The sequence below is a fragment of the Brassica oleracea genome, chromosome C2 (assembly GCF_000695525.1).
Source record: "Brassica oleracea var. oleracea cultivar TO1000 chromosome C2, BOL, whole genome shotgun sequence".
NCBI classification, from domain to species: Eukaryota; Viridiplantae; Streptophyta; class Magnoliopsida; order Brassicales; family Brassicaceae; genus Brassica; species Brassica oleracea.
The window spans coordinates 26,453,830-26,468,432 of NC_027749.1; the positions used below are offsets into that span (position 1 = coordinate 26,453,830).

The window sequence follows — 14,603 nt, forward strand, 5'->3', positions numbered from 1 at the left end:
TCGGGTTCATTTCACAGGTGTCAGATACAACTTGGACACTAGCAACAGTGTGGAGTCAATGAACAGTGTGTTTATGGATGCCAGGAGGTATGCTTTAATACCATTGTTGGATACAATCATCAAAAAGTTTTCTAACTGGTTTAATGAACATCGGAAGGACTCTGTGGCTGGGTCGATTGATACCAAACTGGTTCCTCTTGTCGAGATTCACTTGCATAAGCTATGGGGCAAAGCTGAGAAAACACCAGTGTGTGAGCTTAATAGTTATGAGCTTGAGTACGAGGTAACCGACACTGATAATGGGAAGAATTATGTTGTGAACTTGATAGCGAAGAGCTGTACCTGCAAGGTGTATGATTATGAAAAGTATCCTTGTCTGCACGGACTTGCTGCTTACTTATATTTCCTTGAGGTTGAAGCTGCTACTGGTCGTCGACGTGATATCAGGATAGAGTATCATGAGTTGTGATCAAAATATTTCTGGACGGAACTTTGGGCATTGGCTTATTACAAGACCATTTATTCTATGCCGGACAGGTCTGAATGGAATGTACCAGATTACATCAAAGAGCTTCAGATCATACCTCCGGATCGCCTCAAGAGGAAGAGAAGGAAAAAGAATAAGAGGAATCCATCTGTTGGGGAACGACGTAAAAGGACACAAAACATAAGGCGACCAAGGCAAAATTTCAGTTTCAGTTTCAGTTGGCTGTTGTTTGGAATGCGTAGTAGTAATCCCAGTGAATCAAACTAGATCTTTTGTTTGGATTTTATGGCTCTTATGTTGTTTGGTTTTGGTACGTTGCTTTTGGTATGTTGCTTTTGCTTATTTTGAAAACATTGGTAAAACTAAGTATATTTTTGTGGAATAAACCCAAATTTTCTCCTTTAAACCTCTAATAAATGAAATAAATACTGCTTCTTGCTCACCTTTTCATTCGATTCAATCTCCTCTCTCTCTCTCTCTACTCTCTCTCTCTCTCTCTCGACTCTTCTCCTTCCCGGTACAAAATAGTGAAGATGAAAGGAGATCGTTCGGGATCGTCAAGGAGAAGGCAAAATTCTGGTCGGAAATTGTGTTTCTGTGGCCTAGAGGCAGCCTTAACAAAAGCTTGGACAGACAAGAACCCAGGGCGAAGATTTTATGGTTGCAGCGTTTTAAGGTATCCTATCTGATTATAGAACTAGCGATTCTGATGGGAAAATAGCTTTACAATTGAAATTATGGCAGCAGAAAAATGGATGCAAGTTCTTCGCATGGTTTGATGAAGAGGACGGGACATTATGGCAAAAAGAGAGCTTTGATTGAAGCCCAGGATGAGATCTGAGAGAAGAGTAGAGTGATTGCGCAGTTAAACGAAACAATTACAGAACTGAGAAGCAATTTGGAGAAGATACAAAATGAAGATGAAATTGTTAGAAAGTTTGAAGAATTCTATGTTTAAGCGATCTTACCATGTATTCTCTAAGTTTAAGTGTTTGTTTTACAACCTCTGTTTAACCGTTTTGGCAGTTATGTCTAAGTGTTTTGGAACCTATGTTTAAGAGATATATTGGAAAACTTTGGAAAACTAATATAACAAGGTGTAACTATGATAGAAATTGGCATAATCCGAAATAATCCGAACTACATAAGTATTAATACAGAAACACTTTCACCAAAAATGATATAGCAGATAAAAAATATTTACAAACCTCATAAGAAAAAAACTCATCGTTTCATGAGAAATAGATCACTGAAGATATGCATTGTATAGTCTTTCCAAGAGCACTTTGTTAATAAGATCAGCTTATAAAGAAGTATTCTATAGTTTTCATGATTTCAAAGATATTATTGCACTAATCATTTATGCTTACATGGTAATGCAGAAAAATGACAAGTAAAACTTTCTTTATAAATTAAAATTTGACGTAAAACTAAAAAATGTTGAAATCACGAAAAGTAGAACTACGAAGAAAATTGGTGAAACCAGAAACTTCAGTATAACTAAGAGCAAATATTTCGGAGGGAGAATAAAAATTATTTTCGCGCCTAAACAAAAAAAAGCCAAAATTTTCAATTATTTGGGTCAAAAAGTAGATTCTCTCTGCTCTTTTATCTGGTCTCGTCTCGTCTTTTCCTCTCTTTTCCCAGACACTTTTTCACTTCCCCAACACTCTCTCTCTCTACTCTCTCTCTCTTTATCCATTCTATTTCTATATTCTCTGAAGATCCACGGTTTTACTCTTTCCCCTTTACTGAACATGACTCATCCATATGAAGAGATGAAGGAGATGAAGAAGCTGAAGAAACACTACGACATGTTAGGGTTCGTTTGCGATGCCCAATATGGAATTCCTACCCGTTGGCCATGCGGTGGTGAAATAATGACGAATGTTTCTCCAACTCCGAAGTACAAATCAGATTTCGATACCTTGCCTGCCTAAGTAGGTACTTCACCTGCAAGAATTATGAGGTAATTTCCGCTTATCTTTGTCTTCGTTGTAAAACTAAGGGAAACTGAGATATACTGATTGAAACTCCATAATACTTAGAGATATCTGATTATACTCTTGGTATCCCTGGGTGAAACTCTGTAATACTCTGTGGGTTAAACTGAGTTTATACTCTGGGTGAAACTGTGTTTTACTCTGGGTGAAACTGTGTTATACTCTGGGTATCTCTGGGTGAAACTGAGTTATCCTATGGGTGAAACTGTGTTATGGTGAAACTGACTTACACTCTGGTTGAAACTGTGCAGGATGATGGGTTGCACTTTCGCCAGCCATGGGCCTTTCGTGTTCAACAAGAAGTGGAGCGCCTAAGGGGGGAGGTGAAAGAGTTGGCTGAAGAGATTGCTAAGCTTAAGAGGCTTATTACCTCGACCTCCCGTCCATGAGATTCTCGAACTCACAAGTTCTGAGATCATGTGCTAAAAACTTTGTCTTCCCTACCTATTTATTTTTATTATTTCGGTTAATACAAGTCTTTGTTTGTTAAGACTTGTGTAAGTTTATGTGTTTAATCTTATGTTATGCTCAAACTTATGTTATGTGAAGCACTCTTATGTTAAGCACTCTTATGTTTATCAATTGGTACTCTATGTTTAGACTTTCATCATCAACCATTTTTCTAATAAACTAATTTCACATTATCAATAGGTACTCTCTTAAACTAATTTCCTAGACTTTATCAATAGGTACTCTCTTAAACTAATTTCCTAGACTTTATCAATTGGTACTCTCCTAGACTTTTACTAGCTCTAACTCGACCTACACAATAAAAGTAAAAGCATCCACAACAAAGATAGCATATATAGTCATAACATAGTCAAAAGTTCTAAATCCACATCACAAACAAGAAACGCATCAAAAGATATCATTTGTCTACTTCATAAAAAACATAAAACAAAGTTCTAACACACCAAGCAAGTTCTTCACTCTACTTCACTTCTTCCTGCGTTTATGTTTCTTTGCTTTCCCTTGTGCTGGTGCTTCTTCTTTTAGAGCTTGTGCCTCCTTGACAAACTCCTCAAGCGGGGCCAATCTCCCATCCAATTGGTCAACCTTCTTGTCAACTGTCCTCATCAGTTTCAACGTTATTTTCAGCAACTTCATAACATCTCCCAGTTGAATCGACTGCTCACCTACTTCTATTACATCCCCTGCTGCAGCTTCACTCGCTTCTGCCTGTTTTTGGCGCGCAGCTACATCCTCGTCGTGCATGTCTTGAAAAAAGACCTTATAGCATACATCCAGACACTTCTCCCAACTGTCCACAACTATATCAGATTCATCAACATCGTCTTCATCTTCCAAAATGTCATCCAAGAGCCTTTCTTCTTGTGGAGTTCTGGTGGGGATGATGCTGTCGATATCCTGTCACAAACACAATTAATTTTGAAACATAGCAACACACGCCTACCTTAGTGAGACCATTGTTCTGTTTCTAGTCATACCTTAGTTCTACCATAGTTCCCTGTCTAGTCCTACCTTCGTTCTACCATAGTTCCCTATCTAGTTCTACCCTAGTTCTACCATAGTTTTACTTTAATACTATCCTAGTTCTACCACAGTATTACTCTAGTTCTACTTTAGTTCACAGGTAAACGTACGGTTGTGTTAGACAATTCCTTGTTTATCGCCGAAAGTGACACCCCTGTCATTCCATTTCGTTTGAATGAGGACTTGCACATCCTCGGGCAGTTGACATCAGCTCCTTCAACAGGTTCTCTGAACACCATTCCTAGCTTAGGAATTGCCTCGAATGCAAGAAGCTGTTAAACACAACATTTATAAAATACCGTCAGTAAATAACAATAGCAATCAAGTCATTAATGGGATTTTGCATAGCTCTAGTGGAACACAGAAACCTGGAAGCGGCCATAATGTATTCTCTTTCATCACCCCTCCAAAATGCTTCATTGTGTGAGAGATATCCTTCAGCATGTAATCCTAGGAGAATCTCCCCCATGGAAAGGACTTGCACAAGTCAAGATCATCCACTGCTCTCTGGGACACCTCCAACACAGCATTAGCCTTGTGTCCAACCTTCGTTTGCGCGCAAACAACATAAGCTAAGAAGAATAGAACCGCCATCTTCAGTCTGTCTTTATGGGGTCCCATGTTCACCAGCTTCTTCTTAACATCCTCCAACCTTCTAAGTTCTCCTTCCCTGAAATGTCGATCAACAAACTTCGTCCCACCAAGATTTTTGTACCCGAGAGGATAGTTGTGGCAGAATAGCCCAGATATCAAACCGTGTTCCTTCAGCCCATAACGGATGGCAACGCCATTCACAATGAACCACACTTCTCTCCGCCTCTCGCAACCGGCAGTACGCAGCAACAACATCCACATTCCCTGAACCATGTGGTTGTTCTCGCTTTTCATGTGGAAAATGTGTCTGAATTGAGGATGCTCCGTGAACCAGTTCCACTCCGCGTTAGACAGCTTCGGTTTCAGATTGCTTAGCGTCTTAATCGCGCTAGCTATCATGCACCTCGTCCCTAGCTTTATTTTTTTCTTGTACTCAGATGGCTTGAAGACCATTATGGTTGGTTTGATTGCCTTGGATGCCTCATTTCCATCCAAATCCTGCAATTTATACCAAATTTATATCCAATTTATTCTAAAGTTATACTCAAGTTATACAAAAGTTATACTAACGCATATCAAAGTAATACCACAGTTCGGTTACAAAATTTCAGTTTTCTTATGTTGTACCAAAATTGACAGTTTTTCCAATAGTTCTCCTAGTATTACTAACATTAACCCACTCGATTTACTAGCTCTCCCTAATCATAGGTTACGACTTAAATTCAAACTCATTGATAATTTGTTACCTGAGGTTCAGGTGGATTCCCAATCTCGTTTGCTTCCTCTTCTCCTTCTCCATTTGCTTGTTCTTCTTCCGAACGTGCATTCACTTCGTTCTCTCCATCTGGAGGTTCTTCTTCAGAATCTTCATTCTCCTTGTTGGAACTCTCCTTCTCTCCATCTGTTTTTTCTTGTTCTTCTTCAGAACCCTCATTCTCTTCATCTCCAGAAGCGGTTTCCTCATTCTCTTCATCTCCAGGATCTTTGTTCAGTGTCGTCGGAGCAGCTTCTGCAGCCACATTAATCGGCTCCGTCATCTCCGCTGTATTCTACGTCGAGTCCTTTCTCGTCTTCTCCGTCGAGACATCCGTCGTCTTCGTCTTCTCCGTCGAGACATCCATCGTCTTTGCCGTCGATTCATCCGTCGTCTTTACCGTCGATTCAACAATCTCCACCGCCCTCGTTTCACTCTCCTCCGTCGTCGTCTTCTGCACATTTTCTCTGGAGCCCGTCTTTGCAAACTTCACTCTCGGAGCCTCTTCCTCCGTTGGATTCTCCTTCCTCTTACCCTGTCGCGTTTCGACCACCATCGCAATCGGATAGATTTCACCGGATTCTATCTCGATTCTCACCGAATCAAGCTCGATTTTGGAAACTAGGGTTCTTCTTTTCGCTCGTGAGGAAAGAAAAAGAGGAAAAAGAGGGGAGAACTGAGTTATAAAATTTCGACAAATTAGATCTCGAAATACATTGAGAGGGTTTGCTAAAACCGACAGATTTGGTTTGGTTTTGAGGGATTGGTTCGGTTGGTTAGTATGGTTACACGGTTAGATGATTCGGTTCAATTAATTTGCCCATACAAACCGGTCGGGTCGGGGCGGATGAGTTATACCCTGGTACAACTTATAAATACTTCAACTATTTCCAGGGTTTTATGTCATTTCCGTATTTTCCGAATCAAAGAAAAAATGTTTTTCTTTATGTTTATTAAACTGTGTAAGGGAGATTGGATTATCACATTTGGAGGCAGGACAGGCGTTGCCTAATTGCAGTGGTGGAAAGTTGACACAATTTGACGCTGAAAAATAATTAAACACTATAAATCTTTTATATATATATAGTTTTCTCATTTGGTCAGAGCAAAAAGCCCCTTTCTCTCTCTTCAAGAGCTCTCTCTTCTCTCTAGTTCAAACACCGTAAGATACAGTTTCCGGCCGACGACGTTGGCTCTCCCAGCCACGGCGTCGGTCCGGCCTGCTCATTAGTCTTTATTTTCTGTGTTGTTTGTAGTTCTGTGTTTATTTTGGTTTGATTACTTCAAAAAACAGAGTTAGATCTAGGTTTTCAGATCCAAAGTGATGATCGGTTTTCAGTGGTCGCGGATCTCTACCACCTTGGCCTTGCCGTGTTGGTTTCTGGATCGTGGCGGTCTCGGGCTTCAGTGTCTCCATCATCAGCGAGGAAAGGGTTCCTTCAACTTGGTTCAAGGTACTTCCTTTTTTCAGATTGTTGGCTTAGTTCGTCTGTGAATTCTGGTGGTTCGCGTTAGCTTGCTTCTGGTGGTGTTTTTATCTTGCTTGGAGAGTTTGCTTTTCCTTGGTTTGCTTGCTTCGGAATAGATCCTTCGGTGAACTTCCTCTAGTTCCCCTGTGGTTATGGAGTCTCCGGCTCATTCTAAAGGAAAAGGAGCTTTCGCTCTTTCTAGCTTCTCGCCGTGGGTGTTCGAATGCTAAAGTTGTTGCTTCGTCTCCCTTGGATGGTTCATTCATCATTGTGTTCGAACTCGTGGCTCATGGTATGTTCCAGAGCAGTAGAAGGAGTTCTTGTTGGTGGCCATCTTCAATAATCTGGCTTCAGTTGCTATGCTTCTCTTTCAACTCTTTCTGATCTTGATGAAATCTCTGTTAGGGTGTCTTGTTCTGTGATCTTAACTCTGTTGCTTGATGTTCTCTAAGTGTTCTGTTGTCTTATGTCTCTATGGTCTATTTGTTTAGTCTCTAGGAAATGATAGTTCTATGTTCCACTAGCTTTTGTTCTCCAGAGGTGTTGTACCTGCTGGCTTAGTATCTCAAAAATGCATCCCACCCCTGTATAAGTTCTTGCAGTGATAATGAAGTTTTAGTGTGAAAAAAATAATATAGTTTTCTCATTTTTTATGTCATGCTTAATTGGATTTAGGATTTAAAAATACACTAGCAAGTTAGCATGGTTTCTCTTGGGTCAAGTGACATCTGATCAGTCAAAATCTTATAGTTTACATCTTTTAGTTTTATCAAATTTTGATCTGAAGTAGTTGTCAGGTTAATTTGAAATCTTTGCTGGCTTTCTAAAATCCGCATGAATAGGGCTGACCAAGATGATGTGAATTTTATAGATGACTTCCTATACTCTCTATGGAGACATATCTCTAGCCAAAACTTTCATACGTAAATAGTCATTTATGTTTGCCGCAATAAAAAATAAATTATCACTCTAAAGTAACAATTCGTCATATATAATTAGTAAAGCCCAACATGGAAAGTTTAATTAACTTGCATGAACTAATAGCATTACTTAATTAGAATACGTCCATTTAACACTAATAACACTAATAGCAAATTATACAAAAAATCAACACAACGATTTACAAATTTATATAACACAAGTATCAAATAATCAGCCACTAGTATATATATGGTTCTTCAAAATTTTTAAATAACATGATAGCGAATATGCCAATTATATATTTTAAGAATGTGACATGTGTTAATCTATCTCATAATTAAAAATATATATACTAAGATATTAACAACAACGAATTTTATTAACAAGTAATTAAAATATTATTTAATAGTAATTTTCCTTTTTTAAAATCCTAATCAAAAGATAATTGCCAAAAACTATTTGATAATAATTTTCCTTATAATATTGTGACATCTGTTTAAATATATAATAATTAAACATATATATAATAAGATAATGAAAAACGAATTTTGATAAAAAACTACTTTTAAAAATTATTTAATAGTATTTTTTTAATATTTAGTAGTAATTATTTTAGAAATTTTCTTTTTACAAAATCCTTAAAAAATGGTAAACCATTTAATTTTTTTTTAATATTTAGTAGTAATTATTTTAGAAATTTTCATTTTACAAAATCCTTAAAAAATTGAAAACCATTTATTTAATATAATTTTTCTTTTCTAAAAGTTTGGTTCTTCAAAATTTTTAAATAACATGATAGCGAATATGCCAATTATATATTTTAAGAATGTGACATGTGTTAATCTATCTCATAATTAAAAATATATATATTAAGATATTAACAAAAACGAATTTTACTAAAGAATAATTAAAATATTATTAAATAGTAAATTTCCTTTTTTAAAATCCTAATCAAAAGATAATTTCAAAAGACTATTTGATAACAATTTTCCTTATAATATTGTGACATGTGTTTAAATATATAATAATTAAAAAATATATAATAAGATAATAAAACGAATTTTGATAAAAACTACCTTTAAAAATTATTTAATAATAAAAATATTTTTTAAAAAACAAGTGGTAATTACTTTAGAAATTTTCTTTTTCCAAAATCCTAAAATATTATTTGAAAACAATTTATTTAATATAATTTTCCTTTTCTAAAATTTTAATGAAAATATAATTATAAAATATTATATTGAGCTTGGTTATTCAAAATTGTTAATTAACATGATTGTGACACATGTCAGTTATATATTTAAAAATGTGATATGTGCTAAACTATCTCATAATCAAAATATATACTAAAATAATGAAAATAATTTTTCTTAAAAAATAATTATAAATATTATTTAATAGTCTTATTATTATTATTATTATTATTATTATTATTATTATTGTTAGTATTTTTATAAGAAGTTTGGTTCTTCAAAGTTGCTAATTTACATGATTGTGACAATGTTAGTTATATATTTGAAAATGTGATATGTGTTAAACTTTCTCATTATAAAAAATATATATACTAAAATAAAATAAAAATGATTTTTTTAATTATAAATATTATTTAATTGTCTTATTATTATTATTTATTATAATGTTTGTTTTAAGAGATACTAAAGATAGGGAATTATAAAAGATAAATATTAACTTTTAAGAAGAAATGTTAAACATTTTTTTAATTATAAATATTATTTAATTGTCTTATTATTATTATTTATTATAATGTTTGTTTTAAGAGATACTAAAGATAGGGAATTATAAAAGATAAATATTAACTTTTAAGAAAAAATGTTAAACAAAAACTAATTGTAAAATCCTACGAGTACAAAAAAATATTTAGCAAAAAAAAGAATAAAAACTACCTTTTAAATAAATAATATTACTTTTTTAAAAGCCTAATTAAAAGACAATTTTAAAAGTACTCTTATTATTGTCTTAAAAGTAACTAACTTTCCTTTTTTAATAGATAATTTTGTATGTTAAAAAAGTATGACCAAAAACAGCTACAAATATTTCACATCTATATTTAAGTTTAAGCTTTTACATATTATTTTTACAAAACACAATAGTATTTATATGAAGAGTATTACCTCGGTATTTTCTATTAATTTCTTGATACAACTCAACTTTTTATTATCCTTATTACATCTTATGATGCTAACATAATTTTATATTTTGATGTTGTTATTGTACATAAGTATGTGTGAATATGATAAATATGTGTTTGAATGTATAAGACAAAATATATAAATAATAAACAGAATTTTTTCTATTAAAAATAAAATAGTTGTATAAAAATTTAAAAGAAAAATTAATTATAAAATAATTAATTTCCTTTTTAAAAGTCTAAATAAAATAAATATATAAAAATAATCTTATTTTTCTTATAATTAACTAATTTTACTTTTTAATAATTTTGTGTTAAAAAATATAAACCAAAATTAACTTCAAATATTTCACCTGATATGATTGTGACATGTGTCAATTAAAAAAATAGATTGTGCATGTGTCAATAAAATTGTCATTATGTGAAAATAACTTATTCTTTTCCTAAAATCCTAAATAAAAGAGATTTCAGAAAAAAAATTATTTTCTAATCTTAACCAGTTAAGATTTTTTTTCTTTTTAAGAAAAAAATCCTGACCAGAGAGAATTTTAAATTTTTATTTAATAGTAATTTGTACTTATAAAAATTAATGATAAATATAATAGTAAAAACATATTTAGTTAGCAATAAAATTTGTAAAAAACATTAGTGATATTGGAAAATATGAATTTTGAAAATGACAACTTTTAAAAATAGTTAATAGTTACTGCAAATAATTATTTGATAGAAATTTTATTTTTCTAAATCCTAGAAAAAATATAATTGTAAAAGATTATTTAATATTAATTTCCTTTTCTAAAATCCTAAAAAACTGTACAAGAATATTTGATAGTTTTTTTCTTATTTATATAAAAAATCCTTAAAAAAAAATTGTATCATATTTTAAAGTCCTAACCAAAAGAGAATTATAAAACATTATTTGATAATATTTTTAAGAGAGTATTTGATGATGAACATGATACCAAAATTTATTTAATTAAGAAAAGAAGTATAAAATTAGTGTTGTTACGAAATGTAAATTTTCTTTATTAGTGTCTAAAAATAATTATTTGATAGCAATCTATTTTTTCTGAAATTCTATAGAGAAGATAATTATAATAGGTTATATGATAATAATTTTCTTTTTCTAAAATATTAAACAAAATTGTAAAAGAGTATTTAATATTATTTTTTTAATTTTAAAAACGAGATTTATAAAATAGAATTTTTTACTTTAAAAAAAATCCTAACAAAATAAAATTTTAAAGAATTATCTAATAAAACATTAAATTATTACATAAGAACATGTATAATGTTGTCATTAATGTTGTCATTGACTCGATTGGTGTATTTGACTTTCATTTCTTTTTACTTTTCATTCAATTTCTTATTTCGGATTGTGTTCAGTTTAAACGTTTAGATATAGTATTTTATATAATTCTAAATATAAAGTTTATAACAATTCATATATGTACCATGACTATAAAATACAAATATTAACTTAAAATTATGTGTAAAATGAGTTTTAATTATAAAATAAATTTCAAACAACATATGCAAAAAGCAATCATAAAACTATAATAAAATTATTTATTATTTTATTATTTTATACTTTTTATTAAATTAAAACATCACACAAAACTCGTTGCAACGCAACGGGCTCATATCTTGTATTACGATAAAGTAGAGTTCTTTCTTTCCATAAAAAAAATGACACTTGTCATACTACCATTTGCTGAAGGATATTTTCGATTTGGGCTGATTTTTCGGTTTGGGCTTGAGATTTCTTTTTATGAAAGTTCAGTTTAAGCGTATTTGTATTATTTTCCTCAGCCGTTTTTGGGCCGAGTTCGTGACAAGAACCAATCTACATCAATCCCAAATTCGTAGCAGGTGATCCCCTTCTCCACTTTTAATGTTTAAAGCTTCTTATTACAGAACATCTAACTCTGCAGAATCAATTTCATTGTTCAGTCTTTATGACAATAACTTGAACCCCAATTTCTTCTTGTCTTATTGTATCTCATCAGATATGTGTTTGTTCTCAACGGGATTGAGAGGTTTCCTTTCGTCATTTCCTCATCCGCATTGAGCTTTACCAAAATAATGATTAATTTGTGTTATCTTTTCCTAGATGATCTTTTTTTTTTTAAACTGCTAAATAGGTCAGTCTATTAAAAAGCAGGAGGTAGCAGCGTTAAAAAGTTTTCAATACATATACGATAATAAGGGTGCTAAGATTAGAGATTACGATGTCTAAATAATTCTAACATTAATCTTTGTGAATCAGAACTGACAGGGAGGTGACGACATGTCTGGTGCTCTCATCCAAACTCTGAAACCCACTCCTATGCTCCCCAAGAGAGTCCCAGAGAACACCACAAGAGTTAATGATGATCCTGTGATTGCAGAAAGTTCGTTGGACCCGCCATCACAATCTCCTCAACCTGATGAAGATGCGAGCACGGTGATGCAACATCTACTTCCAAGAAAGTTCCGTCCTCCAACAAAGCCCATCACAATTAAGAGATCCAACAAAGTAGTTTATGAGCTGTTTAATTTTTTTTTTATTTTGAGTCCAATAATGAAGTAGTGATTTCCCTTTTACGGAACCCAGCGTTGTCTGATTAATTTCTTTAACAATTGAGCTTTTTAGTTTCAAAACTTTTGTTTCATTGGTATCAATTTTTAGACTGCAAAATAGAGAAAACTGAACGTCAAGTTGTTGGATCAGTTACTACAAACTATAACTAGCAGAGTCAGATTAGAACCGCCTTATTTAGTACCTGAGTATGGCTGGATTCGTTAATTGAATTGGACATACTGTAAAATTGCACAGAAACCATTCATCCACACATTTCACATTACATAGAACCTCTGCAGTTATACACAGTTAAATTAACTTAATTTGCCGCAAAAAAAAAGAAATTAACTTAATTTGAAAAATCCTCATTATACACTAGGAAAAGCAAAGCTGAACTGACATAGTAGGTTTTTTGAGATCCACATATCTATCTCTCAACATTAGATAAGAGGTGTCAAGGAAAACGCTTTATTCCGTTTGAAACTGCGCCTTTGATATTGCATTTGCTTTGGTAGTTCACGCGAGAGAGGTTAAGCTGAACCAATATTGATTACATCTCCCCACCATTTTTGGTTCTTCAATGTCATCATATATAATTCCAAAAACCGTTGCAACTAAACAGAGCAGCAATATTAATAGTCATACTAGGTGCACATTAAAATTTTAAAACACAACACATACACAACCACTGTACAGTCAAGTATTTTTTTGTGAAAAAATTAAGCTAGCAACTCTTTGATCTGCCAGTTCGTCTTGGTTTTGTGCAGTAACGGTTTTGACCCCAATGCCATAAAACATTGGGATGGGGCTCATTTTTGCGGTTTCATATTTTTCAAAGAAAATGTTGTAAGATTCTTATAAAAGTTTATATTTTTGTAGATTTAACTAGCATAAAATATCAGAACGTCGCAAATAAAACTCATATTTTGGAACTTACTCTCTGGAGATCAAAATATCTATAATAATAAAGTAAGTATATCTGTCTTTTCCCCCTGCCACGTCACCATGGAGGGAGGGGGAAATCGTGCCACCTGTCAACCTTTATTAACTTTCACGAGATGTTCACAGTTCTGATTATTGGGCTAGCTACTTGAACTGATTATTGGAATGGGCTATTACAATTTTTGGCGGGAGCCCCATATTTTATTAGGCTTCGTTAGTTAACCATGCTGAAGATGCAGAGACGGAATCAGCTTGACGGTTCAGAACTCACCTCCTCTGATCTTCGTATGTATAACGGCTTACGTTATCGTCTTCCGCATACATTAATTCAAGCATTTACGAGTTCTCCATCACTACTTCCACTCTCTCGCATTAAAGCGGAATTAGCATCCTCCAACGTAGCTCCGCATATAAATGGGTTCGTTGCCTGCGTTGAACAGCCACACCACTGCGAAATCTCGAAGATCACTCTCTGTCAAGCATCAACTCTATTTATGGCTGATTCGTTCACTCTTCGTCCCAGCCCCATACAATTGGATCGACTTCTATTGATTCCGTATGATGTTATTTATTGCAATTAATCATACGTTTGGTTGTCGACATTGTTTTGGTTGATGAGATTCAGATTTGTGTTTAAATTTTGAAACCAGCATTGAAGAATGCGGTCGGAGCAATGGTGAAGAAGTTATACTGTTGATGAGATTCAGATTTGTGTTTAAATTGTGTACAGTTAAGAAGTTGTAGGATTAAAATTGTGGAGAAGCTATACTGTGGTAGAGCAAGGGAGCAATGGTTGGACCTGAGAGCTCATTTGGAATTGGAGAAACTGTTATTATTCTTACTCACTAGGTTTCATGTTAGAGCAATGCTTTTTTTTTTCTTCTTCTTATTCTGTTTCCTTCTCTTCTTTCGCTACATTAGTAGCAAAGCAGATTGTTGAAAGAAACTCTGGTAGTATCCCACAGACATATCAACGTGTACTTGACATTGTCAAGTGTTAATATATTATGGTTTATGTATCAATACCTGCGGAGTGCTCTTTGCTCTTTTTGTGTAATCATGTCTCAGAGTTGCCTACAGATTTCAGAGCCATTCATGTTCTTCCATAATTAACATTTGGAACAGATCAAAACGCACCAAGCTATTGATAGAGCACAAGTAGTGTATTATTATTGAGTTGGAAGGAGTTATAATCTCAGGAGCTCTAACGAGACTTTATCTTAGGAG

The 14,603-nt window shown here is 33.4% G+C and overlaps 1 protein-coding gene across 1 annotated transcript; it reads right to left on the reverse strand.

Moving 5' to 3' along the window:
- Positions 1 to 3,426: 3,426 nt before the first annotated feature.
- Positions 3,427 to 4,314, reverse strand: LOC106323867. Its single transcript, XM_013761919.1, has 2 exons — positions 4,095 to 4,314; positions 3,427 to 3,858 (listed from the first exon to the last, which is right to left on the reverse strand). The coding sequence occupies exons 1-2, from the start codon at positions 4,221 to 4,223 to the stop codon at positions 3,427 to 3,429; spliced, it is 561 nt and encodes a 186-aa protein (XP_013617373.1). The 5' UTR covers positions 4,224 to 4,314.
- Positions 4,315 to 14,603: the final 10,289 nt, after the last annotated feature.